Source organism: Lynx canadensis, chromosome B3 (genome assembly GCF_007474595.2).
Source record: "Lynx canadensis isolate LIC74 chromosome B3, mLynCan4.pri.v2, whole genome shotgun sequence".
NCBI lineage: Eukaryota > Metazoa > Chordata > Mammalia > Carnivora > Felidae > Lynx > Lynx canadensis.
In genome coordinates, this window is record NC_044308.2 from 10647748 (window position 1) to 10675151 (window position 27404).

The window sequence follows — 27404 nt, forward strand, 5'->3', positions numbered from 1 at the left end:
AGCAGTCTCTGCACTGTCAGGGTGGATGCTGGTGTGGAACTTGAACTCACAAACCGCGACAGCATGACCTGAGCCGAAACCAAGAGTCAAGATGCTTAACCGACTGAGCCACCCAGGCACCCCTCATCTTTACTGATCTTTACTAATCTTATTTGCTGCCTGTCTTAGCCCCCATATCCATGGCCTGGTACTTTGCGCATAGTCTATTCATCTGATCCTCGGATCATCTTTACTGAGCGATGCTTGACGTTCAGAGGAAATGAGGGCAGCTCTCGGAGTAATTGTGGCGTGAGGACGAAAGACTGCAGGGGACCCAAGGAACAGATGGCTTTGTGTCTCGTTGAGGCCAAACGTTAGTCAGTCTTTGTCTTGGGCGCCTGTGTTTTTCCTCCCAGCCCCAGGAACTGCCTGAAATGCCTGGTGCCGCTCACACACCATATTGAGTTCGAGCCCGGGTCTGCCCACTTGTGTTTGTTTCCAAGAACTTAATTAGCACAATTGCCACCATTTCCAGAGTTCCCTTGCATCAGGCACCTCCAGGAATGGACAGAGCAGCTTGGCTGAGATGCTTATTTAGGTACTTGCGCAAAGCAAAGGGCCACCGGGGAGCTCTGGGAGGGCCGGGAATGTTCCATGTGTGCTCATCAGCCCAGGCTGCACTCACCCGAATGGAGCCATCGTGCCAACGGGAAATCAATGCTCCGTCCTCTGGTGCACACACCTGGGGGACCCGAGTACCAGCTGGATTCAGTGCTCACTCATCTCCTCGGCGGGACACCTTCGTGCAGGAAAGCCTACGTCTCACACTGCTGTACGCGCTGCTCTGTGGGCTGCAGACAGAAGACGGTCCTTGTCCCCAGAGAACGTTCAGCCTTCCTGAGGGACGCCAGATGTACCAGAATGATGACTGCAGGGGAGTCTGAATCAAGTGTCGTGGTTGCAAGGGAGAAGGCGGAGGCAGGGGGGATTCGCGGAGGAGGTGGATTGGTGGCCGAGTAGGGATCTCTGAAGTGAGTGGCGTGAGCTGGGTGGTATTTTGGCCCCTGTGAAAATTGAAAGCTGGGCGCTGAGACCGATCCAGGCCAGTGTAGGAAGGTGCAGCTAGGGATTGCTGAGGTGGGGAGGCAGGGCGGCAGAATGCGGCCAGATGTTGGGGTCTGCTACCCCGAGGCAAGGAGCTTGGGCTTTTCTGGTTGGCAGTGGGCATCAACCGGGGTTTTAAGTAGCGAATTGACTGGGGACAGGTGGGGTAGGGAGCCAGGGCTGACTGTCAGGTTTCTGGGGCCTGGGACCTAGCAGATGTCAGGGAAATAACTCATGTTCGTAGAGGGAGAGATCAGAAGAGCTGGGCTTGCTGAGCCCGGGGCAGGGGTGTTGGAAGAGGTGGAGAGCAGAATTCTGTGTTGGGACCTGTGGAGGCTGGGTGCTGCGGTTATCCTCCAGAGGGGTCTGGAGCATGGAGGTGCAGTATGGCTGCGGGGAGAGCTGGGGTGCCATCGGTATGCTGGAGACAGACTAGGGAATGTACGGATCCCCCTGGCGGGGTTGTATAGTGACTCATAAACAGTTGGTGGTGACCTTGGAGAATTCTGGCCATAGAGAACAAGAGAAGAGGAGGAGGTGGGGAGCAGGTGGCGGGGGATGGGGAAAGTGGAGGACAGCAAGTTGTTCGTGTCCTGTGTCAGAAATCAGAGAAGCTCTGCGTGAGAAGGGTGGGGAAAATAGCAATCACATTTAGGAAATAGGAACTCAGTGGGGACCTTTATCAAGGGCATCGTCCCATGGCCATAGCACAGTAGGGAAGCCCGAACTCATGGGGTTGACGTGAACATAGAAAACAGGGAAGTCTACCCTGCAAATGTGGACTTTCTTTATGCCTCTTTTTTTTTTTTAATGTTTATTTTGAGAGAGAGAGATACAGAATGCAAGTGGGGGAGGGGCAGAGAGAGAGAGAGGGAGAGAGAGGGAGACACAGAATCCGAAGCAGGCTCCAGGCTCTGAGCTATCAGCAGAGCCTGACGTGGGGCTCAAACCCACGAACCACGAGGTCATGACTTGAGCTGAAGTCAGACACTTCGCTGACCGAGCCACCCAGGCCCCCTCTTATGCCTCTTGATGGAAGGCGAGAAGAATGGCAGTGACAAGAATGTAAATTGATGTAGCCACTGCGGAAAACAGGATGGAGGTTCCTGAACAAATTAAAAATAGAATTAGCAGATGATCCAGTAATACCACTACTGGGCATTTACCTCCCAAAAAGGAAAACACTGGGGCGCCTGGGTGGCGCAGTCGGTTAAGCGTCCGACTTCAGCCAGGTCCCGATCTCGCGGTCCGTGAGTTCGAGCCCCGCGTCGGGCTCTGGGCTGATGGCTCAGAGCCTGGAGCCTGTTTCCGATTCTGTGTCTCCCTCTCTCTCTGCCCCTCCCCCGTCATGCTCTGTCTCTCTCTGTCCCAAAAATAATAAACGTTGAAAAAAAAATTAAAAAAAAAAAAAAAAAAAAAAGGAAAACACTAACTCGAAAAGGTCTATGCACGCCTGTGTTTATCACAGTGTTCTTTACAAAAGCCATGATATGGAAGCCACCTAAGCGTCCACTGATAGATGAATCGATAAAGGAAGGGGATCTTAAGTTGTTTCCTGTGGATGAGAATTGGGCCATATTGTGGATAGGGTAGAGAAGGAGCAGCTGGAGAGGGTGGAAAGAGGGCAGAGAGGTGAAGAAAGGTATCCAGGAGACAAGAAGGGCGGGTGGGTAGGCAGAAGGACCCATGCTGAGTGGGAGGGAGGGAGGCTCCTTCCCTGGGTGGAGGTCAGCTGGGCATCTTATGGCTGCATTCCCTCCCTTATGCTTCCTGTGAGCAGGATCCCGCCTCTGGCTTTGGCAGGAAGAGGCAGTGTTGTCCCACCTGCCGCAGTGATAACCTCTCCACGACTTTGTTCAGTTACAGCTTTGGTACCTTTCGTACTTCGTTTGGTGTTATTGGTACCGCATACTTAGCACCTTGGACAAGGTAACATGCATTCGACAAGTAGTAGACTGTTTTACTCATGATAGAGTGAGACCCCAGTAGCGTTAGGTTTGCTTTTATTTTAATATGGGGGGGGGGCGGTGCTCAGAGCTGGGCTGGGCATCAGGAAACATCTCTGTGAGGTACAGGTGTACGATGCTGGGCAAGTCACTCATTCCTCCGGGCTTCTGGTCCCTCCAGTAAAGTGTGAGCAAACGGGCTAGATCATCCTCAACATCCACTTTAGTAGGAGTGACGTCCATTGTTCCCGTGACCAATCGCTGCATGTCTTTAGGCAAAGCCGAGGGTGTTTCATGCCTCAGATGCACCGGAAGGATGGACGGCGAATCAGAGCAAGTTGCCGAGATTGCTGTGAGCGGGCTGAGGAAGATGAACTCTTACTGTCTGTGACTGTTTCCTTCAACGGCTGCTGACACCAAAGCTGCGGAACTTTCTACGCTAGAAGCTTTTTAGCGATGCACATGAACAGGCGTTGTTTTGTTCTGATCTGTGTTTATCTACACTTGGATGTGCAGGCTTTGGTGAACGTATTATTTTCTTATCAGCTTATGTGTGGGGTTCATTTCTTGGAGAGGCTATAATTAAGCGGAAGCAGATTATCTTGGTAATCAGGGACGTAGGTATTAGAACTTAATACCTGTCTGGTGGCTTGCTCTTGAGGAATTTATACGTAATGGTTTTGTACCCTGTTCTGGTAGAAACAATTTGTACATAGTGTACTACGCTGTGTCTTTGGACTGTCTTCGAACTTGTTCATCCTTTATGATCATGTCTGTTTTCATAGCTTCCATCTCCGTGATTCTGCCAGCTGGTTGAGGCCCTGGTGCGGCACAGGTATTCAGGGCTGGGTTTTTCACTCAGCTGACGGTAAGCCTGCACCCTCGGGCATGTAGAGAAGTTTAAGTCAGTGAACACAATTCTGCCTGAGGGGAGAGTGTTGGTATGCGTGAGTTGTTAGTGTGTTAGAAATTTCTTTCTTAAGGCACTGTGTCTGATCCTGGGGTGCCTGGGTGGCTCAGTGGGTTAAGTGTCCGACTTTGGCTCAGGTCATGATCTTGCATTTCGTGGGTTCGAGCCCTGTGTGGAGCTCTGTGCTGACAGCTTGGAGCCTGGAGCCTGATTAGGATTCTGTGTCTTCCTCTCTCTCTGCCCCTCTCCACTCTCTCTCTCTCACTCTCAAAAATAAGTACACATTAAAAAAAATACTGTGTCTGGTCCTCTAAACAATTTTGTTGAATGCTGAGGAAATCATTTAACTCTTATTGTTCTTGAAGTTTCTCTCACAGAGGAAACCTGGCATCACATCCATTGTGAATTGAAAGCATGACTGAAGTTATTTGTATAAAAGGTGCTAAACACAAATTATTAATAATAGCCTGATGCGAACATTTCTGGTAATGACTTTAAAGCTCAGTAACAGAGTGGAAGAACATTCTATTGCCCAGGGATGGAGAATCTTTGTTTTTTCCATGATGGACCACAGAGCCATAGAGAAGAATCGACGATGAAATTTAGAAGCAGGAAGCCATTAGATTTAGAGATGCTGTTTTAGGGGAATCATAAAATGTTATCCATTCTCATAGAATTAATTGAACATAAGATTTTGCTAAATATAAGGAGCAATAAAAAGTGTGTTTCCTTGTACTTTAGGGCTATTTAGGGAAGAGAGTTAGCAGGAGAGAGAGAGGAGAGAAACTAATGGGATGTAGAAGGAAAAATAGTCTGGGAAAGATGCAGATCATGAATAGAGAAGGGTGCAGGGAATGGCAGAGACAGAGGCTTAGAGCAGAGACCAGTGAGGCCTAAGGAAAGCCAGGTGACAACCCTCACTTGGGGTGACCAGAGGAAACATCGTTGCTCTACATAAAGAGTCTCTGGGCTCTCAGGATGTTGCTGAGGAAGGGGAGGGCCATGTTGCATATTCGCAACACCAGGCACCTGACAAAACACTCCACCACATTTGAACCTTGTGGCAAGCTGTGAGGGCAGGAGTGCCTTCTCCACATCACAGACGGGGGGGGGGGGGGGGAAGGAGTTGCAGGTGTATTAAATTAAATGCTTTGCCTACGGCCATTTGGCTCCCTGAATCTGTTGTGTTTTCCTCCTGCCCCCTCACACATACGGATGGCTTTGGTGTCGACCGAAGGCCAGAGCTATGTCTAAATCAGAGATTCTCTGCATAATTCTTACTCTGCTTTTTGCGAAAAATGGTTGGAGGATGACAGCCATTTATTATGTGGTCATAATACGGGCCAGATCATCCACCAGAAAGAAAACAATATGACTTAATGTCTCTCTTGCCTGGCTGACCTGTGGAGCAGGCGAGCAGCCTGTTTCCCGCCCCCCCCCCCCCCCGCCCCCGCCCGGGTCAATTACCAGAGGCCTTGTCTTCTGTCCCCTGGTTCTGCAAACCTCCTATCCTGGAATTCACAAGTGAATGCCTTGCGTGTAGCATTTCCCTTGCGCCCTAAATTACGTGCTCCAAGCAGCTGCTGTTCAGATGAAAAACAAAACCACCCAGGGTGCCTCATTCACCTGATGGGATTCCTGCTACGGCTTCAGCACAGGACAGTGTGTCTGGGCCTTAGCGGTTAAGCCCCTTCCGCGCCACCCCCTCCCTTACTGCAGGAAGGCGTGCCCTTGGCGCATCAGACAAGAAATTGAAGCTGCCTTGCAAATTACTTTCACGGAATTAAAAAGCTTGCATTAAAGACTTGCCTAGATTGACTTTTCTGTGCCAGCAGCAGGAATGCTTCACAAAGTTGTCATAAAGGGCCAGCGCTTTTACTGGCAGACGTAGGAGTAACGTGATTTCCCAAGCTGGATTGACAGAGAACGGTAGAACAAGGAGTTGGGGGAATCTGTGGCCTGTGGCCAAATCCAGCCCACTGCTTGTTTTTGTTAATAAAGTTTTATTGGAACACAGCCACATCCATCGTTTCCATATTGCCTATGGATGCTGCTTTTGTGCCAAGATGGCAGGGTGAGTTGTTGCTATGGGAACTGTGTAGCCCGGAAGCTTAAGTATTTACTGTGTGGCCCTTTGCAGAAAAAGTGTGCTGGGCGCCTGGGTGGCTCAGTCGGTTAAGCATCCGACTTCGGCCCAGGTCATGATCTCATGGTTCATGAGTTTGAGCCCTGAATCCAGCTCTCTCTTCAAATTCTCCGTCTGCCTCCCCCCCTCACAAATAAACAAACATTAAAGAAAAAAAAAAAGTGCTGATCCCTGTTCAGGAATCCCTGCAAGGGGACCACACGTCCTTTAGGTGACTACAGTTGAGCGTGAGCTTGACATCTCCTGCATTGTTGTTGCACCTGGTCCCTGACCTGGACCCTGCTGCTGGGCACCAGAGTTCAAGGGCGAGGCTTCCTCCAAGTTCCTTGGGGCAGCCTGCTGCGATCTCACATCCCATGCCCCTCGACAGAAGTGCTTCGAGATGGGTCTTCTCCACATTCACGGGCTCCTTCCAGCCAGAGGAGGACCCCCCCCCTCCACCACCCCCTGCGAGGTCCTTTTGCTGTACCTTCCTTCTCCAGGCCTCCTCAGCTGCCCGCTCTGCCCTGTGTCCCTGCTGCTGCACCTCTCCCATGGGCGCCGTCTGACGTTCTGCCAGCACTACCCTGCTGAAGCCTCATTACCCACCTGTACTGCTGAGATCACTGCCAGGGCAATTTCTCCTTTTCCATGCTATGCCTCACTGCCTGGGTAATGTTGCTCCCGCTCAAGAACCTCCCTTGGCTCCCCATTGACCTCCAAATCAAGGGCAGACCCTCCGTCTGGCCTTCAAGGTTGTTTTCTTTCTGATTATTCCTCACAGTGCCCTGAGCCCAAAAGGTCTCCCCACCGCGACTTACCCCAGGGTGATCTGGACTGTACCGCCCACGCCCCACTGATCTTTACTCTTGGAATGTTGCGACCCCTCCCCTCACCACCCCCCGTTCATCCTTACTGCATCCCGGAATCCTAGATATATTTTCCTTCTCATGCCACCGAACACCTGCTCTCACTCTCTCGAACCTTCTGCCACTCTGTCCCCTGTATGGTGGGCTGTGGTGTTCTTTGGTGGCTGCTTTCTGCTCTCCTCAGATTATAAAATCCCACGGGGTAGGGACGGTCTCTCGTAGTTCTGTTTCTTGCACCTTGCCACGGAGCGGGCACTCTGGAATGGGAGTCACACAGAGCATGCACACGAGTGACGAGGGCAGCGTTTTTATGTGCACCTACTGTGTGCTGGCAGCCCTGAGGCGTGGCCTCCTAATGCTCGCTCGGGCAAGCTCGTTATCCCCCGCTGCCCTGATGCCAGACAGGCTCGGCAGATCTGCCAAGTTCCGTCCGAGCCACAGGACCTCCAGGCTTCCCTGCTCCCGTGCTGCCCCCCCCAGAGGCGTGTTGCATGGTGTGATCCGTCAGGTGCAACGCCTCTGCCGTGTCCATACGGCGTGTCTGCGCACACACAGACCCCTGCCCGCCTGTGTCTTAGAATCACTGGGAGCTTTGAAAATACGCACGCCGGGGCCCATCTCCCTCAAATTACGGGAGAGTCGGGGCGCCTGGGTGGCGCAGTCGGTTAAGCGTCCGACTTCAGCCAGGTCACGATCTCGCGGTCCGGGAGTCCGAGCCCCGCGTCGGGCTCTGGGCCGACGGCTCGGAGCCTGGAGCCTGTTTCCGATTCTGTGTCTCCCTCTCTCTCTCTGCCCCTCCCCCGTTCATGCTCTGTCTCTCTCTGTCCCAAAAATAAATAAACGTTGAAAAAAAAAATAAAAAAAAAAAAAATTACGGGAGAGTCCTGGGGGTGGGGGTGGGGCAGGCACTGGGTTTTCCAGAGCCCCCCCAGGTGATTCTACTTCAGGCCACGCCCTAAGCCAGAGTAAGAAAGCCGACAGACCTCTGGGAAGGTTCCTGGGGGCCGTCCTGCCCCTTGGCTCCTGATCCCAAGAGCTTCTCGTTCCCTGAGTTCCTGACACCCGGGCTCATCTGTAGGTGGCCGTGGTCTCTGGGTACCTCCCGCCTGAGGGGACTTGCGACAGCTGCGGTTGGCCTGAGTGTGCCTTGGGTACCCTAAAGGGGTGAGCTCCCCCAAAATGCAACCCCAGTTTCCCCGTGAGTATGTCCCTGTGAACTGAAAATGAAGAGTGCTTGCGATTTGTATTTAATTTAACAAAAGAAAGTCTTCAGTCTTGAGCAGGGTAGGTTTGTTGAGGATAGAGCAGTGGTTCTCAAAGCGTGGTCCCCAGAGCACCATCGACACCACCTGGGAGCTGCTGAGAGCTAGAAATTCCCAGCCCCACCCCAGACCTGCTGCATCAGAAACTCAGAGGTTGGAATCAGGCAGTGAGTGATACCCTTCCCGGGGGATTTTACTGCCTCTGAGGTTTGAGCAGGCAGCTTGGGATTGATGGTGAGGACATCTGGAATCTTGGTGGTTTTCTGCCCAGCTGGGCATCTGAGACCCCCCCCCCCCGCCCGCCCAGTCTTAGAAAAACTCAAGCTCCCCTCTGGGTCTCCTCTCAGGGTTTGGGAAGTTGCATTTCGAACACATGCTCCCAGAGATTCAACGCTTTCCATCAGTCCTGTTACCCATTAAGTAAAGACAGTTGTTCCCTTTAGCACGCATCTTTCTCCTTGCTGGGTTGTTCGCTGCCACATAAAAGCCACAAGTGGGTTTTATGGCCTCATGCATACTTAATTAGTCCATCTTCTCAAAATTGTGTTTTAAGTGAGTGAAAACATTTGCCTCTGATCTAATCCGCAAAGCACCTTTTCAGAATGTTTGCATGGCCGAGGCTAGTGAGGGGCCACAGGTCAAGGAGGCAAAGACCTGTCACCCCCATGGGCTGCTCTGCAAAGAGCAGGTTCGAAGCAGGACAGGAGCTGCAGGCACAGACGTCCGCTCTTTGTAGAAGAGCTGATTATTTTTCGTTTGGCCCCAGCTGTCTCTATCCCACCATCCTTATCTGTCATCAGAAATGTCCGCACCTGTGTGATACTTTATGACGGGGTGCACCTGGCGGAACAGAGCCGTTGTCACGTTTGAGATCCGCCGCCTAGTATGTATGTCATTAAGCCTCATGGCAGGAATGAAAAACGGCTTCCGCTCCAACCTTCCCACCTGTCCACCCTCCTGCTTCTGCTGTCCTCTCCGCCCGTGGTGGAGGTCACCAGGCTCCAGACCCCACCAGGCTGCTTGAGATGACTCCAGTGTGCCCACACGTGTTCCTCCTCTATTTCTGGGCATCTCTCAAGACTCAGCACGAAGGCCTGGGTGAAGCCCCCCCCACCTCCCCCAGGCAGGTAGGCTGTCGTGTTTTGCACTCCCACGCGGCATTACCTATCATAAGCGTGGCTAGAGCGCGTACTCTCTCATGCGTGTTTGTGTTACAAAGCAAAGGAGTAAATAAATGAAGCCTTTGTTTTTCCTACCCAGAGCTTCCGGAAAGAACTTCTTTGGCAGTATTTGAAGTCAGTTTAAGGAGACCAGACTTGCTAATAAATTTCTTTTCTCGACAGTTGCAAACACTTGGTGTTGGGAAAATAATCTAGCCGCGTAGTTAGGGCTGTCGGAGTCGCGAGCTGGCTTTGACTTGCCTAGAAAGTGCGGTGGAAACGGGAATCCGAATTGCAATGTGGGCAACAGAGCGGGTACCCAGCTGTCCTGTCACAGTACCCGTGTTAGAACGTGGCTCTGCAGGGCTCGCCCCCAGGGCCAGTGCTGGAGGAAAGACCACAGTAGCGGGTGCCATTGCGTTAGTGCTGTGCACCCTGGACCAAAGCCATCTGGGGACTGTAACAAAATCCTGGGGCCCAGGCTGTCCCCGAGACCAGCTGAGTCAGAAACGTGGGGAGGGACCAGCCTAAAAGCGCTTCCGGTCTAAAAGCAGCATTGAGAACCACTGGGTTAAAGGAGGCTGTTTCTTTCTTTTCTTTTTTTTAATATGAAATTTATTGTCAAATTGGTTTCCATACAACACCCTTGCTCATCCAAAAGGTGCCCTCCTCAATACCCATCACCCACCCACCTTTAGCCTTCAGTTCTCAGTTTTTTTTTTTTTTTTAAAGTTTATTTATTTTTGAGACAGAGAGAGACAGAGCATGAATGGGGGAGGGTCAGAGAGAGAGGGACACAGAATCGAAACAGGCTCCAGGCTCTGAGCTGTCAGCACAGAGCCCGACGCGGGGCTCGAACTCACGGACCGCGAGATCATGACCTGAGCCAAAGTCGGACGCTTAACCGACTGAGCCACCCAGGCGCCCCACAGTTCTCAGTTTTAAGAGTCTCTAAAGGAGGCTGTTTCAACACGTGGGTTGAAAAGGAGGGAAGGAGGAATCCATCACTTGGCTCTTCTGTTCTTTTTCATAAGGCAAATAAAGGCATGCTAATCCTTCTAGGTATAGCTGTGCGTGTGCCTGGCCAGAGGCTGTGGATGCGTGGACAACGGTGCACATATTTATATGTTTGGAGGAAGGCTAAATCCACGACTCTCCTTCCCATTTCTTAGCAACACACAGCCCAGCGTCTCCGAAGATGAGTTTCTCAAGTTCTGCCCATTTCTCTTGCCACTGTATGGACTCAGGCCTTTCCTTGTCTCTTTTCTTGTTACAAGTTTGCTGACATTCCTTTCTTTACTCTTCCACCATCCATTTGTCACACCGTGGCCACACCTGGCATCTTTTCCACTGTAGAAACCTTTGATGTTCTCCGATGTCCCTTGATAAATGACAGTGGTTTATAGATCGCCCTTCCCAGCATTTACACCTGTAGGGTGTTTTTTCTGGCATAGCTCAGCCAGAGGTAGCACTCTTATCCCCATTTTATAGACAGGAAAGTGAAAGCATCTGGTGAACTGCCCAAGGTCACAGCTGGGTTGGACCCACGCATTCTGAACCCAGAGTCCTGGCTCTGCCTACGAGCTCCCACTACGTAGGGAAAGACGGCTCTGTGCTAACAGACCTTTCATTATTTCCAATCTTTGTGTGCATCCTGCTAGGTTGATGTTACTTTTTAGGTTTCACAGTAATCCAGGCTTGGACAGGTTAAGCACCTTGACCGAAATCCTAGAGCAAATTAAGGGTGTAGGAGCTGGAATTCAAATCAGGTGCTCCCTCTCCATACTCTGCATTTTCCCCCACCACACTGCATGGGATTGTCTTATTTCTTTAGGGTGGCATCTGTGACTCTTTAGAATCCGGTGCCCATCCACCTTTCCAACCATTTTCCATTCTGTTATTAAATCATGCCACATGACTTTTGCTCACACTGTTCCTTTTGCCTGAAGCGTTCTTTCCTGCCCAGCTAGGGCTATGAGACCTCCTCCCAGGACAGGGACCCTGTTGATAATACCCCCTGTAGAGGCTATTTGCATTTTCTCTCCACCTCACAAGCCCTAAAATAATGCATCTGCTCTTGCCCTCCCTGCCCCCCCAGTCATGTGATGGTTGCAGCCTGAATGTAATCCAGTCACTTCGTGTTTTAGTTGTGCATGTTTGCTTTTCTGCTAGGTGGCATCTTGAGGCCAGGCATCCTTTCTTCCTTCTCTGTCTCTCTCTCTCTCTTTCTCTCTTTTTTTCCCCTAGGACATTTCCAAGCCACCAGGAGAGGCTAGTAAATATTTGCTAAACAAATGAAGGGCAGACAAGAATCCAAGGGTGGGGAAAGCCTTACAAATCTTCCATCCAAGAGGCCTGGGAGGGGCTGCAGTGAGTGCATGGAAAAGTCAGGGATGTGCTCACTTGGTGGCCTTTAGGGAAATGTATGTTGGAAATTTCCAGAAGGAAACCGAGCTAATGATTATCCCAATGAACTAATCCAGCATATCCATTTTGCCAACTAGGTTTTGGCTCATTTTATTTTCTTCCGGTGTGCTTTGCTAACCTAGTAAAAAGCCCATGGCCTCTGTGCCCTCCCAGCATGGACTTTCTAAATAGCGTATATTGGGAGCGTGTAATGACGGACTTCAGGGCTTTTCCGGGACTCATGAGCCCTGCTATATGGTGGTGGGGGTCGGGAAGGGGAAGTTGTGATTCCCAAATACAGGCAGAACCTTTGAGGAATGGAACAGGTGTCAAGAAAGACACCTTCCTTTGCCATTGGGGAAGCTGGGAAAGTTAATTCTTTTAGCCGTTGGCTTGGGGCTGTCATACTAAGTAAACATTTTTAGGACTCTTCGGGGTTAAGTCGCTTAAGTCACTTTTGCATCCTGTGGAAACCGCTCAGCGGCCAGGGCCGGCCCGGCAGGTGCACTCCGAGGCCGGAGGGGGCTTCTGCTTGGGTGGCGTCCGTCAGTATTGGCCTTGAGATTTCGTTTTGCACCCCGCAGGTGAGCGTCCTGACCACCCTGGAGCGGAGGTTCAACCTGCAGAGCGCCGACGTGGGCGTGATCGCCAGCAGCTTCGAGATCGGGAACCTGGCGCTCATCCTCTTCGTGAGCTACTTCGGGCCGCGGGCACCGGCCGCGCCTCATCGGCTGCGGCGGCATCGTCATGGCCCTGGGAGCATTGCTGTCGGCGCTGCCCGAGTTCCTGACCCATCAGTACAAGTACGAGGCGGGCGAGATCCGCTGGGGCGCCGAGGGCCGCGACGTCTGCGCCGCCAACGGCTCGGGCGGCGACCAGGCCCCGACCCGGACCTCATCTGCCGCAGCCGGACCGCCACCAACATGATGTACTTGCTGCTCATTGGGGCCCAGGTGCTCCTGGGCATCGGTGCTACCCCCGTGCAGCCCCTGGGCGTCTCCTACATCGACGACCACGTGCGGAGGAAGGACTCCTCGCTCTACATAGGTAGGAGCTGTGGTGGTGCCGGGTTCGCTCCCCTGTGGTCCGTGCTGTTAGTAGCAGGGGCGCCTTGACAGAGGAAGGCAAGGTGGGCCCCCCGAGCTTCTTAACGGTTCTCCGACGTGGCTGCACATCTGCAGGGGGCGGGGTTGAAAAATGGGGATGCCTGAGTTGCACCCCCAGGAAATCCGGTGTAGTTGGTCTGCCGTGCCACTGGAACTCCCCAGGTGATTACCGTGTGCGGCAGATTTGGAGGTCCTGCTTTGCTCCGGCATGAAGAAGCTCGAGGTGGGAAGACGTGGTCAGGAAAGGTTAACACGTATTAATCTGCCATGGGTATGGGGACTTTGAGCCATCTGGCATTAGCCACCGAGGTCTGTTTGGGCTCTACACCTTGGAAGCCCCAGTGTTTAATAATCAAACTGATCTTCTGGTCATTGTCCTGTTGAAGTTCAAAGAGACGATTACACGCCCCTTCCCCCCCCCCCCCCCCAGCATTTGGTATCCTTCAGAGTTGGTGATTTGTGGTAACTTTCTGCATGGGGGGTGTGCCAGGAACTGGAGATTTAGGGAAAAAAGAAGGTATGTGTGCGTTTTAAATTTCACACCATAATAGCTTCTGTTACTTTGTACTGGCACGTTGGAAGCCCCTCATAGGTTACGGGGTTAAGGAACCTCCAGTGTGAGCTGTTCTTGCAACAAACGGGGTCCTCGCTGCTCTTGGGCACCGTGGCAAGGTCATTTGTATTGTGAGGGCCTGGCGAGCATCTCTATCTCTTGTTTACTAAGTGTGGATTACTAAGACTTGTCCCCACTCCCTGAGCGCTCAGCTTTGGCAGAATTCCTTCTACCCGTGGAAACTTTTTCTCTCCTGAAGCACTGTGCTTTGAAGTATTAAGTTAATGATCACACAAAGGTTTAGGTTAAGCTAGAATGGAGCAGAATTTGATGGAAAGCTCTCTACCCGGGCAGCTTCCACTGTTGATGAGCTAGGAGGGTTTGGAGCAGTTACGCAGCTCGATGCCGGGTTTCCTCTGTGACTTTCTGTCCCAGCTGTGGAGTAAATGCTTTTGTTGAAAACCTGTGCTGCAAATGTTCACGGTTCTCTGTGAACGGGCTCAGGGTAAGAAAGGTGGATGGAAAGCGTGTGCCTCTCCATCTAGGGCTGGAGCCTGGTCATGACTTCTCTGTGGAACACGATGTGGGATAGGGGACTTCCCAACCCACGATGGCCAGACCCTCTCCCCCTATGGTTAGGGTGGGTCCTGGGGATGTCATTTACATTTTGTTACTTCTGAAGCTTGAGCGACAGCGATCCCAAAGGAGTGTGTCGCAGACTAGAACGTGGGTCACGGCATGTAGCCAAATAGCCTCCTGAGGTCCAGCCAGACAATTGGTCTAGGACTTGACTGATGGCATCCTAAGACCCTGGGAGAGATGTTTTCTGGTAGCAGTTAACAGTAAGTAGATAAAGCTCAGAAGAGGAAATGGGGGAATGAAAAGCGGAGTTCTTGTCTCTGATGACAGAATCAAGCAGAAAAATTTCTCCGGAGTCCTTCCTCCTAGAGGCCTAGAACCTTCTTTTGTAAGTCTCCCTGCTGAGTTAGGTTGGGGTCTTTTCCTGCACTGGCTGGGGCCTGGTTTGGTGCACAAAGCAGTAGGATGAGGAAGCGCTTTGGTTTGTGTGTGGGCGTTGGAGGCAGGGGGCGGTGGGGCTGACCATTCGAGGCAAAGGGCCGTCTCCAGTTCTGAGGCCACGTCATGGGATTTGCCATGAGTCTTTGTTAGGAAGAATGTTTCGGGCAAATTTCTACTTGGGTGCCATTTTCTTTCTGTGATAGCTAGAGTTGGAAGTGTCCATTGGGTGCATGGACATCTTGGTGGCACTGGTCCATCCGGAAAATTCCAAAACATGTGGCCATTGAGATGGGCTCTCTGTCTCTGAACTGGTTTTATGGGTCTGTGTTTCCAGGGAGCAGGAAAGAGTAAGCCTTCTGCAGAGTTTGGCCTCAATGGATGGCTGCCTTATCCCATGCAAGCTTTGGATTGTTCCAGGAACAGTTTAGGAAGACCACAGTATATGTAGAGTATAACTCGTTCATTCATGGGTTGTACAGGACATAAGAAAGTGTTTGTGACCGTGAGGATATTTTAGCATTTATCTCCTCTAATGGGGAGCTAGTTCCTGAAGCCACTTAAAGCTTGAGGAAGTATGTTGGGGAACCTACTGAAAGGGACTGATGAATTATGGCCTTACATACTGCCTGTAGAGAGGAGGGGAGTCTGAGGGCACTGGGAGCGTGCGTGTGGATGCACACCCATTGTTGTTGAATAGCACGTGTGTCCCCTGGTTCCAGCTCCTGCAAAGCTGGTTAAGAGGAGAGGCTCACAGCCCGCCCTCTGGTCATATGCCTAATAATGTGAGTGTGGCTGGAGATGGAAAAGGATTATGAAGACTTCCATTTGTAAAATACAGACTTATTCATAGCTGATTCTTTCCTGTGGGTGTCAGCGGGGAAGGGGATGATGACCATGTAGTCTCAGCCACAGGCCGTTGGTGGCCAGGCCTGCCTCTGGGTTGCACGTCGCCAGTTGGTTGCCATGAGCGTATCTACGGCCACGCCCAGGACCTCTTCATGCAGGGGAGATGGGAGCATTCATTCCATCTTGAGTCAAGCCGATACAGTCCCCTGGAATGATTATTTGCTCTGGACTCCTGTGGCTGAGCCACTGCCAAGCTTCTGGATTCCTCGAAGGGCCATTCACAAGGGGCTTCTCTGGCTGTCACCAGTCTGTGGCTGTCCCTTTCCAGCGTGGGGAAAGGGAGCCAACGGAGCTCATTACCAGGGGACAAAACCCGCTGAATGGGAACACGACTCCGCTGGCAGGCTTTTCACTAATGCACAGTGTGGAAGCCAAGCTCACGGCGCAGCTAGACAATGACCTGTGGGTGGCACATGGCACTCTTTCTTCCTAGATGGACCGAAGGGCAGGGGGGCAGTGGAAACCATTCGATGTGGGGCCTGATGAGGATCTAAGAATAGACCTTTCAGGAGTCTCCTCAGTGACCCTCCATTAGCCCCAGTTTTCTTAGCTGTTCTGTTTTTTTTTTCAAGTTCAAAGCCTGGCAAGACATACTGTAGGCAGGAATAAGTAGGATAATGTAATGGACTCACCATGTCCTTTCATTAGGTTGCTACGGCAATTGGTTGCAACCTTGTCCTCTTTGAGGAAGAAAAAAGGTGACCTGAGTGGTAGAGATGTTTTAAATAACTTTATTCCTAGTTACAACGTATCACATGTTCACCGTTGACAACTTTGGAAGTATGGAGAAAGAATAAAGAATCCTTACTCTTGGGACGCCTGGGTGGCTCAGTTGGTTGAGCCTCCGACTCTTGATCTCGGCTCAGGTCATGATCTCATGGTTTGTGGGTTCGAGCCCTGAGTCGGGCTCCGTGCTAACAGTGGGGAGCCTGCTGGGATTCTCTCTCTCTCTGCCCCTCCTCCCTTACTTGCACACACCCTCTCTTCCCCAAAATAAATAAATAAACTTAAAAAGGAATCATTACTCTTAGCCCTATGATTACAGAAGGTCTTTTCTGGATTGGTATGTTCTTCTACCAAAAATGTGTTTATAATAAACATCTTTCTCTTAATATTTGATGCACATTTCCCCGTGTTACTAAATATTCTTCTGTGATATTACTGCATGCGTAACATTCTCTTGTGGATCGGTACTGTGATATTTAATGCCCTCTATTGTTGGACATAGTTTTTTTTTTTTTCTTTGTTGTTTGTTTGTTTTTAAGTGTTTGCTGCTGTCAAGAAGGCAGACGGGACCCTGTGATTCTGAGCAGTTAAATGACTTGTCTAAGAGAACTTAGCTGGACTTGTGGTCTGAGGGTGGGGGTTTTTCCATGTACGTCTGGGATGTATCACAAGGCTGGGGTTGGTGGGGGGAGAGGGCTGGTGGCTGGTCCAGGGGGTCAGGTACAAGTACCGGGCCTGCGACAAGATAGCATGAGGTCTTCAGGAGGTAAAAATCTTGGGAGCCAGCCAGGAGGGAAGAGAGCAACGTGCCTCAAAGCCGAGGGGAGAGGTGCGATCGGAAGGGAGAGTGGGTGCCCCGGCCCAAAGTGTGGGAATAGGCCGAGGGGAGGGTGGTCCCGGCTCACAGTCCAGGACAGGGTTGTGGAGCCGCCACTGCTTCGAGTGGAGGTGGCTTCAGACAGAGCTGGTGCTTCCAGACAGGGGCGGCTGCGCATTCCGCCTTCTGCTTCCCTCTCTCCTGAGATGCACTGGCCCTCCCCTCACATCGCTGATGATTCCCTTTTTGAACCACGACAGCCATTAGGTGATTGTACTTCCATTGGGTTAGAAATCTGTCTCCTTACTGGCTGCCACTGGCTCTGCCCTGGGGGCTCCCCCGGAAGACTTGTTGTCTCTCTTTGCACGCGAGTGTGTGTGTGTGTGTGTGTGTGTGTGAATGTTTTATTCATTTTTGAGAGAGAGTGTGAGTGGGGGAGGGGCACAGAGAGAGGGAGACAGAGGATCAGAAAGGGGCTCTGCACTGACAGCCCCAAGCCCGATGCGGGGCTCGAACTCGGAAACTGTGAGATTATGACCTGGGCCAAAGTCGGATGCTCCACTGACTGAGCCCCCCAGGTGCCCCTCTCTTCCACGTGTCGATAATTCAGGTAGCTGAGCACCAGCCTCGCCGGGTAGGGAAGGAGTTAACCTGCTATTTAGCTCTTCTGTATCGGGACCTTTGTTCCTTACTTGACTTGGTTTTCCTGCCACACTTGAGCCGCCATTTCCCTGTTGAAGACAGATGCTGTGGGGGCTCATTCCCAGGGGACGAAACCAGATGAATGAGGCGTGCAGGACGTGGGTCCTGTGTTAGTTTGCTAAGGCTGTCCCTAACCTAACACCACAGACTGGACGGCTTAAGCCACAGAAATTTATTTTCTCGCCGTTCTGGAAGCGGGAAGTCCAAGATCAAGGTATCCTGAGAGCTGTTTTCCTCTGAGGCCTTTCTCTTGGCTTGCAGATGGCTCCTGTTCCTCCTTTTCCTCCCTTCACAGGGTCTTTCCTCTGTGTGCTCACACCCCTGGGGGCTCTTTGTGGCCTGATTTCCCCTTCTTGAAAGGACAGCAGTCAGGTGGGATTAGGGACCCCCTGTATGACTTCATTTAACCTTACTACCTCTTTAAGGCTCTATCTCCAAATGCAGTCATGTACTGCAGTACTGGAGGTTAGCGCCCCAACATGAATTTGTCCAGGGTGGGGAGGGGTGTGTGATTCATCCCATAACCGTACTGAGGGGATCAGTACCAAACTAAACCAAGACCCTTGGGTCTTTTGCCCAAACTTTTCTATAGGAACTGCGTTGTTGTGTGTGTGTGTGTGTGTGTGTGTGTGTGTGTGTGTGTGTATGTTTGTGCTCAAGAAATTATTTGAAGATGTAGCTTAAAAACAAAAACAAAAACAAAACAACTTTTTATTTTGCGATCATTCTAGAATCACAAGTTGTTGCAAAGTACCGGGAAGTCCCCCATACTGTTCATCCAGTTTCCCCCAATGTAACACGGCGCATGACTGAAGTGCAATATCAAAACCAGGAAATTAACATGGTACCGTCTGTGGAGCTGATTCAGATTTGGCCAGTTTTAACATTGATTTATTTTTGAGACAGAGAGACAGAGCATGAACGGGGGAGGGTCAGAGAGAGAGGGAGACACAGAATCCGAAACAGGCTCCAGGCTCTGAGCTGTCAGCACAGAGCCCGACGCGGGGCTTGAACCCACGGACCGCGAGATCATGACCTGAGCCGAAGTCGGACGCTCAACCGACTGAGACCCCCAGGCACCCCCGATTTTGCCAGTTTTGATGTGTACTCGTTTGTGTGTGTAGAGTTCTGGGCAGTTTTTTTTTGTTTTTTTTTTTTTATTTAAAAAAAATTTTTTTTTTTTTTTACGTTTTATTTATTTTTGAGACAGAGAGAGACAGAGCATGAATGGGGGAGGGGCAGAGAGAGAGAGGGAGACACAGAATCGGAAGCAGGCTCCAGGCTCTGAGCCATCAGCCCAGAGCCCGATGCGGGGCTCGAACTCACGGACCGTAAGATCGTGACCTGAGCCGAAGTCGGCCGCTTAACCGACTGAGCCACCCAGGCGCCCCTAGTTCTTGGCAGTTTTAATACAAGTGCACCGTGTTTTCAACAGAACGGGATCAAGGTGAAACCAGATCAGTTTGAGTTGTGGGAGTGTGTTTGGTAGGCAGGCACACATGCAACACTGATACACACATGCGTGTGCATGGGGAGAACACCGAGACAGAGAGAAGTCTTTAGGTGGAATGGAGGCTGGCCAGAGAAGAGGGATTCTTCCAGAAGAACCCCGTGAGAGCCTTCTGAATTCCCAGGAAGAATGGAGCCCTTGCAGGCTGCCCGAATCCACAGAGCAATTGCTCTGAGTTGTGTGGCACATGTATTAGACACAAATGTGTCATGTTTTTTGATCGCTTGTATTGAGACCCAGTGGAGCCCACTGTGTTCCAGTTGATGCAGAGAGAATTATTCTCAGATTTCATCTGCCAAGTGTTTGTTCAGTACAAAGGTCACTATGATACCAGCTGGCAGCCAGAGAGAACCAAACTTCTCGTCGGAGCCCTGGGAGCCCAGAGTTATTTTGCTTCTGATGAGTTTTTATTTTAACTTGACATTGGGTAAAACGTGTTTCAACTCTCCAAAGAGTGTGGGTCGGGTATGGATCAAATACACTGTGACTGCAGTTCATCTGAAAAAATAATTAAAAGCTTTCCCTCGTGGGAGCCAGCATAACTCATTATATTCTTGCAACTTCATTGATATTGAAGTCTCCCTCATTAATTCTTTTTCTAAAATAAATGGCACTGTAACACTGGTCAATTTGCTTTGGCTGTGTTCCACCCCTCTCCCCAGCTGCTGGTCACATGCCATTTTCGGTGTGTTTTAGCAACGCGCTAGGAAACATGCACGGGGCTCTTATCTGGTGCTTCCATATTGCCTGGGCTGCTAGGTGCTTCTTGTTCATTTTCAGCTGCTCATAATTCATGCCCTGTGGCTCACGGAATCGCTTCTGTGCTCTCTGCCTGGGTGACCTTGGACGAGACTCTCAGCATGGGGCTCTGGAGCCTGACAGTTTTGAGATTCAAACCCTGGCTCCCCTTCAGACCTGCCACCAGGATTTTGGACACCTTTCTGGTTAACCTCAGCCTGTTTCCTTAGCAGTAAAAAGAGGCCGGGGTCTACCTTGCAGGGATCTGCCTTGCTGTCCTTTGCATCAGGTACCCTGTCCGTGGTGCGAGATCAATAAATGTTGTCCTGTTCTTTTTTTGTGGTCCTATCATCTCTATTTCCAGATGTGGAAAGTGAGGCGTGAGATAAGTGACTGACTTACTGAAACACACAGGCAGGTCTTTGACAAGAGCAGTTGGATCCTGATTTTCAGCTTGGGACATAATCCACCTAGTAGATCTAAGAATAGCAACCTCTTCAGTCCTGCATTAAATCAGCAGGGCTCTTCTTGCCTGCAGACCCTTCCTGTGGCTCATCTCAAAGTACCTAAAGTGCTAGCATGGCCTCAGGCAGCAGGCGATCTGGTTCATCCGAAGTCAGAGGCGCCCTAGAGTATGCCCATTACCACAACATGATGTATTGGTTGGCTTTCTGGGTTTTGACACATTGCTTCCTAATTTGCTTCTTGATATTGGCTCAGTTTTTCAAAGAATGTATTCTCACTTTAGTAAAATTGAGAAACCCCAAATATAATAAGAAACTATAATATCTAATCTAGGTACCTATAGAAAGTTATTGTCGATATTAGGTATATTTCCTTCCAGCCTTTTTCTTTTGTCTTTTAAGACCCTACTTACTATACATGTAAACCTACTTTCAATGGACCTGTTGTAAAGTTCGTAATATATCAATTATATGTGAAATTATTGTGTTAATTATCACAAAGATAACTATAGGGTATTTTGATAATCTAGAAATGCTGGAATGTGCTCGTTGGTCATTTGAACGATGAACATCTTTGTGGTTTGAGCCACATCCGTCCACATTTGCCGAAGACTTAAAAGCTTGAGTTAGTGCCATGATCCCATGTGAATTGGAAGGCAGCCCTTTGGCCTGGCTGTGACTTTTTCCAGAAGATAAGTAAGTGAGACACAAGTGTGTCATGAAAAGATGCTTTGGGCTGGCCAGGAGTGTGGGTGCCCTTGTTGTCAGCCCCAGGCCACATCTTCTGCCCAGGGTAGAAATCTTAAGTGCTACAGGGGCTCGGCCAGCAAATGAGAAAAGCAGACCATAGATGGAGGCTGAGGAACGGAGGGTTCTTTCTTCATCCAAGTACAGAGTCAGTCTTGCCAAACCTTTGGATTTTTAAGAGTGATCGGAAATCCATAGTTTGCAAGTGGACTGAATTGCCAACTCGTTGGCATCCTCTCCAAATCCTCCCGCGGGTCACCAACGCAGAAACCAGCTCGAGTACATTGGTGACTTGCCATTTTGGACCCTTGGCTCTACATCATTCATCTCAAATTGCATTTGTCTTTTGGATAGCAAATAAAACAAGAAAGGAAGCTAGGTGGTAGGGAAGAAGTTGCACATCATGGATGCCACAGCCAGAGTAAATAGTGTTATCTACTGTGATCGCAGGTGATCTGGGCGTTGGGTTGGGGATGGGGGCGGGGACTCTTGCACAAACACAGGACACAGTTGGGAAGAGAGGAAGGAGTCAGAGCTGTTGCCGCACCTCTCAGGATGCCATTCCAGCTGAGGCTTTGCCTTTTGCCTCATGAGCATGGGAATCCTAGAATGGAAAAGAAATTCAACCAGTTTCCAAGCGAAGAATGTCTGAATGAAGAAATCTGTTCCCCAAGAGTTTCCTGAAGGGAGTAGAAACCAATACCGTCTGGGGCTAGTTGGGGCCTGTGGATGTTTCCTGTGTGTGCGGGAACACCTTTGCTGAGAGATTTTAGAGCATAGCATTCAAGTGTTTGATGACCCATGTAAGACCAGAGAGGCCCAGACAGACCTAGAGAAGATTCGTGGGGAAGGTGAAGGTGCAGGTGCATGGGGCAGGGTCGGGGCGGGGCGGGTTCCTTCCTTCGGAACCGCAAAGGCACATTGTTTCTATACCATCAACCTCTTACTGCACCTGCCTCGTGAAAGGAAAATTGATTTTATTTTTCCTTTCAACTGTGACACAGGCATTGTTTTTAAATATAAAAGGTTCTGAGCTATTTTCCTGAATAACCTGCATATTTCTTTTCTTTAGTTTATTTGCAGACTACTTCTTTCCGACATAGAATAATCTCCGCTTTATCTCCTTTTTTTTCCTTTCACACCTGCAAGAGGCATTCAGTGAGAGCAGCTGTGGGAAGGGTTTGGTTTCTGTAGAGGGTTGTGATTTGCTGTTGTTACCACGGGCCTTCCTCTTCAGGGCAAAGTGAGTTCTTCATTGCTAGGGGATTCTTGTGTTAGGCCTCATGGAAGAGTCTTTGTTGTGGCCGTTGGCTTTTCCGCCTGTCTGGCACCTCGTTTCGTGACCGAGTGTTGCCTTTCCCCACGAGGACTGCAGACATGATAATGTGGTCCAGGCGTGGCTGGCCATGACCTAGAGAAGGGCTCCCATGTACAAGGATTGGCCCAAGGATTGTGATAACCAAAGCCTACTACCATGAGGTTTGACAAATGGACTCAGAGTGAGAGAGAGAGAGAGAGAGCGAGAGAGACAGAGGCCACTTTCTTTTCTAGGACTGCTAGCTGTAAAAACTTTATGTCCAGAGATTCCAATGTCTGTCATTGCTGCCACACGCAGGGAAGTTGACCTAGGAGTGAAGACCTCGCAAAGGAAGGTAGATCAGGGGGAGAGAAGGCAAGACGACTGCCTGGATCCAGCTCTGCCGGAAGTGAGCCTCTAGCCCTTGGAATCCCAGCTCCTTTAGCACAGAAATGATCCTGTACAATATTTGCAGTTCACGGGCTTGACTGCCCAGTCCATGTCAGGGGCGAGAGTTGGACTGGACTGCTTTCCTCTTGAGGGGTGACCCCGCACCTTCTGATGGGGATAGCGTTTCTGTGCAAGGAAACCACGTAGGACAGCTGTGCTCTGATCAGAGAGCTAGCTCTTTTACGATTGCCCTAAAGACCTGAACAACACTACCCCAATGCAGTCAATGAAAAGGGTTAGGTTGGAAGTTCTGCCTCAGGTTTTCATTTCATTATTTCCTAGCCTTTAAGTTGCAGGAAAGAGACCTAGAAACCAAAAGGAATGCCCCCCCCCCCCCACTCCCCGCTTTCTCCCTGACCACCCCAAACAAACAAAGTGTTTAAAATAACCTGTTGGCAGGCAGGCTTTGTTGGGGAGCAGTAAGTGTTTACTAGCAATCGCTTACGGAGGTGGGAGAGTGTCCAGCATGTTGGCTTATTATTCGGTGCTGCTGCTTTTCGAATGGAAGAAGGCTGACCAATCCTGGCTCCTTGACGTGAGTGTGATCGCTGGCCCTGCCTTCACTCCCAGCACTGGCTTCGTATCGTCAAGGGCCAGGAGGCTAAATGAGCGCGCGCCATTTGGGACTTGGCTTTGCTATTTCATTCCTGCCAAGACGTGTGCGTGTGCACGTGCTTATTTTTGCCCTTGTGCAGACAAACCTCCGAAGGCACCAACGCGTTAGGTGGCTGATGGGCGCTCATAAACAAGTTAGGTGTAGACATTAGAGCTGGGGCTCAGGAGTTTGCCTTACAAGTGTGAAGAGAAATTAGGGGCTACGTAACAGGGCTGCTTCAAACTGAAGTTTCTCGGATGTGCTTGAGGGGAGGGATCCAGGACCTTCTAAAATTATTCGGAGGTGCGTGTGTGCTCTTGCGGGGAAGCTTTCGCTGGCTTCTCGAAGAGGTTCAGGATCCAAAAAAGGTTAGAATCCCATAAAGTCTTTATGATGGGCAGACCGTGAGGTTGGGCGACTTGGGATAAGATAAACCAAGATAGTCGAGGTGATGGGCTGTGCGGAGTGACAGATGGAATGCTGTGGACTGCTCAGCTGTCAACTTGATCCGCTCCCTGGGGAGCCCCCGTACCTCTGACAGGAGGCATCTTCGCATCAGTCAGGCAACTGTGGGTGAAAAGTCAGAATGTGTTCCCAGCCACTCAGGAGACGCCCTCCAAGCCCTCCTCCTCCTGTGCCAGTGCTTCCAGAGTCCAAAAAAAAAAAATTCCTCTGGGGCTAAAATTTTCCATCCCTTCTTTCGGCCTAACTGTGGGTGTTTTGGGTAATATTCAGCAAATTTTCTGTGTTGGTTTTGCACGGATGCACAGATAGGAAAATCAGCCTTTTTTTTTTTTTTTTTTTGCTTTGAAAGCAAAAACATTTTAAAAATGCACTGGTTCATAATGGAATCTGAACTCCCGAAGTCAAAACTTTCCATGCGTTCTTACTAAGAAAAATTCTCTCCCGGGCAATGACAAACAAACAAGTAGGCAGAAAGTTGTGAGGGACCCCAGAAAATCATCTGGGGACACAAATGAACGTGGCAAAATTAGCATGGGCAAAACTTTTTACCCCACACTTTTTGGGACGGTCGCTGCATTTAAGAAACCCCCTTTCTGTCTTTACCAATTCCCATTGCCGCCTAGTTCAGGTATGGGGGTGCAGGGGGCAGGCAGGGTTTGGGGGTTGGGCACATCCTAAGCTCTCTCCAAGAAGAGATGTTTTTCTCCCTTTATCTCTAATGTTCTAACTAAGCATGTGGCACAAGTGGGTGCGATTTCCCAGTGCCTTCTTTTATGCCCAAGGCGTTATTACCGTAAGAACATTCATATTTTCCCACCTGCCTCATGGGCTGTTAATGGAGTTTACAAAGGGAATTTGGATTCCCAGCAAGAGGCCTCATTAGCCCGGCAAGGATCTGATAGATTCTAAAATTGTGTATGGACACTTGGAACCTTTAGAAACCCAGTGGTGTCTATTATTAGATCTAAATTATTTCCCCTACCCCAGCCTCAGTCGGTACATTTGTATCACGGGGGAAAGAACCTTACCTTGATCCAGCCAGATCAGCTGGATTGGCTTATGCATGCATTAACGCCTGTGGTTCTGGGGCTGAAGACAAGACTCAGAAGCCATGGGGCAGCATAAAGAACAAAATGTCTCCTGCATGGGCGCTTTTTTATGTTTTAATATCCGCCTTGTTCCTGGTTGTGAGCAAGTGTTTAATTTTAGGAACGATTGTGGTCACAAAGAAAATTTAACACCTGTCTGCTTATTTGGACAAGTGCGTCAAGCACGTGGGGGTTTGAATAATGACTGTAGCAACACGGGATATACTAGCCGTCCTCTTTGGTGTCCCTGCTACACAACAGAGAATGGGGTGCTTTGCCTGTGGTCTCTCGCTCCCTCCTCCTAAAGCCCAGGGAGACAAGGGTTGCCATTCTCATTGTGCGGATGAGGAAACTGAGGCAGAGGGAGTATGCTCGCACTCTTCTCTCTCTCTCTCTCTCTCTCTCTCTTCCTCTCCTCTCCCCTCTAATAAAATTATTCCTGATTTTAGCAGTAAAGTATGGAATGGTGAGGAGTGTCTCAGCCAGGAGACGTTGATGGCCATAGGGGACTTAGGGCCTGGCTTCTCTGTGGGAATTGTTAAAACTCTCATCCGATAAAGCTTTGTTCCCACGAAAGAACCACGTGAGTTGTTTTCACAATCTCCCCGTAGTAAAGTGACAGACACTCACCAGACGGTTTTGTTTACGTTTCAGGCCCCGCAGCCTTTAATTGGTATACAGTCACTGCTCTTACACAACTTGGACTTGGGTTGGTTTGTTTGTTGTTTTTTTTTTTCTCCCTCACTCCCAGGCTTGGCCAAGCTGGCTTGCTTTGCTCCGCAAGTCAGGAGTGATTGTACGTATACCTCACTCGGCCACAGCTGGGACCAAAATGGTAAGAAGGTAAAATAAAAAAGGCTTCGTGGATCACGGAGGAACAGGTGAGAAAGAAGTATTAAAGAACAGAGACCATGAGCTGAAATATTGCAATTCCCGGTAGATCGGACAGGGGTAGAGGCCTCTTGGGCTTTCCTAACGGGCATGATGTGCAGGTAGCTGCGTGCTCCTCCCAGAATATGTTCATCCTCACTGTCCTGCGAGCTTGTTGGAGGTCTGCAGACAAATGACCGTCTCTTATTGGCCTACCTGGCAGAGTGGAAGGTGGGTTCAGAGGTCAGAGACTGGGCGTGAGCCACCAAGTTCGTGCAGAGGGGGAGTAGGGAGCGCCTCTGGCTCATGACTCCAGATTCATATTTCCACCTTTAAAAAAACATGTTTATTTTTGAGGGGGGGAGGGGCAGAGAGAGAGACGCGCGCGCGCACACACACACACACACACACACACACACACACACACAGAATCTGAAGCAGGCTCTCCAGGCTCTGAGCTGTCAGCACAGAGCCCTATGTGGGGCTCGAACTCACAAACTGAGAGATCATGACCTGAGCCAAAGTCGGACGCCTAACTGAACCGCCCAGGTGCCCCAAGCTTTTTTGTTGTTGTTGTTAATTTTTGAATTGTAAAAAAAAAAAACCCACAGAACCTGAAATTCACCATCTTAACCTGTTTTTTAAACAATGTACAGTTAAGTAGTGTTGTTGGCACATTGTTGTGCAGCGCTTCTCCAGAACTTTCGTCTTGCAGAACTGACACTCTTCACCCAGGAAACAGCCCCAGTCACCACCATTCTGCTTTCTGTCCTTACGGGATCTGACTATTCTCATTACCTCTCCTGAGTGGAGTCCCTACAGTATTTGTCTTCTTGTTGCCGGCTTTTTCCATTTAGCAGAATGTTCTCAAGGTTCATCCATGCTGGAGCCTGTGTCTGAACTTCCTTCTTTTATAAAAGCTGAATAATATCCTCTGGTGTGCATATACCACATTTTGTTTATCTGTTTATTCCTCATTGGGCATTTGGATTGCTTCCACCGCTTGGCGATGGTGAATAGTGTTGCTGTGAACATCTGTGTGCAATCTATTTCTGCCTTGTTAAAAGTCAGCTCTCAGGGCATCTGGGTGGCTCAGTCGATTAAGCGTTCAACTTCGGCTCAGGTCATGATCTCCTGGTTCGTGAGTTCAAGCCCTGCATCGGGCTCACTGCTGTCAGCACAGAGCCTGCTTTGGATCCTCAGTCTTTCTCTCTCCCCCTCCCCTGCTCTCTCTCCCTCTTTCTCTCTGTGTCAAAAAATAAACTTAAAAAAATAAAAAAGTCAGTTCTCTACTTGGGTGTCCTAAGTAGATCCCAGGAAGTGCAAAATTCACGTCCTTAAATTTTCTCCCAAATTTGCTTTGTCATTGTTTCACCCTGCCCTTTTCCTCCCACCCCTTGCATTTAAAAGCCACCACCTCTTACTGATCCTGGCTTCTGAAGGTCTCTGGAGTCTGGCCCCTGCCCTCTCTTCATTTGCCTCAGTTGTTTCAGGCCAGGCCCTCAGCACCTCTCACCTGGATGAGTGTGCCCATCTTTGACGAGTCTCACTGATATTTAAGATAATAGTACTATATATTTTTGAGAGAC

At 50.0% G+C, this 27404-nt stretch overlaps 1 protein-coding gene and 1 long non-coding RNA gene across 3 annotated transcripts in view; one reads left to right on the top strand and one right to left on the bottom strand.

Moving 5' to 3' along the window:
- Positions 1-27404, top strand: part of SLCO3A1 (solute carrier organic anion transporter family member 3A1) — a 316410-nt gene that overhangs the window by 53208 nt on the left and 235798 nt on the right. Inside the window, 3 exon segments of the mRNA XM_030317455.1 lie at positions 12346-12464; positions 12466-12635; positions 12638-12808. Of these exon segments, the coding sequence (XP_030173315.1) occupies positions 12346-12464; positions 12466-12635; positions 12638-12808 (460 nt within the window).
- LOC115515545 lies at positions 23207-26736 on the bottom strand. 2 transcript variants are annotated; one of them, XR_003969319.1, is made up of 4 exons: positions 26614-26736; positions 26032-26145; positions 24886-25038; positions 23207-23959 (listed from the first exon to the last, which is right to left on the bottom strand). It is a non-coding gene; the product is annotated as an uncharacterized LOC115515545 (long non-coding RNA). The 2 variants fall into 2 exon arrangements; XR_003969318.1 differs by lacking the exon at positions 24886-25038 and having other exon boundaries at positions 26614-26732.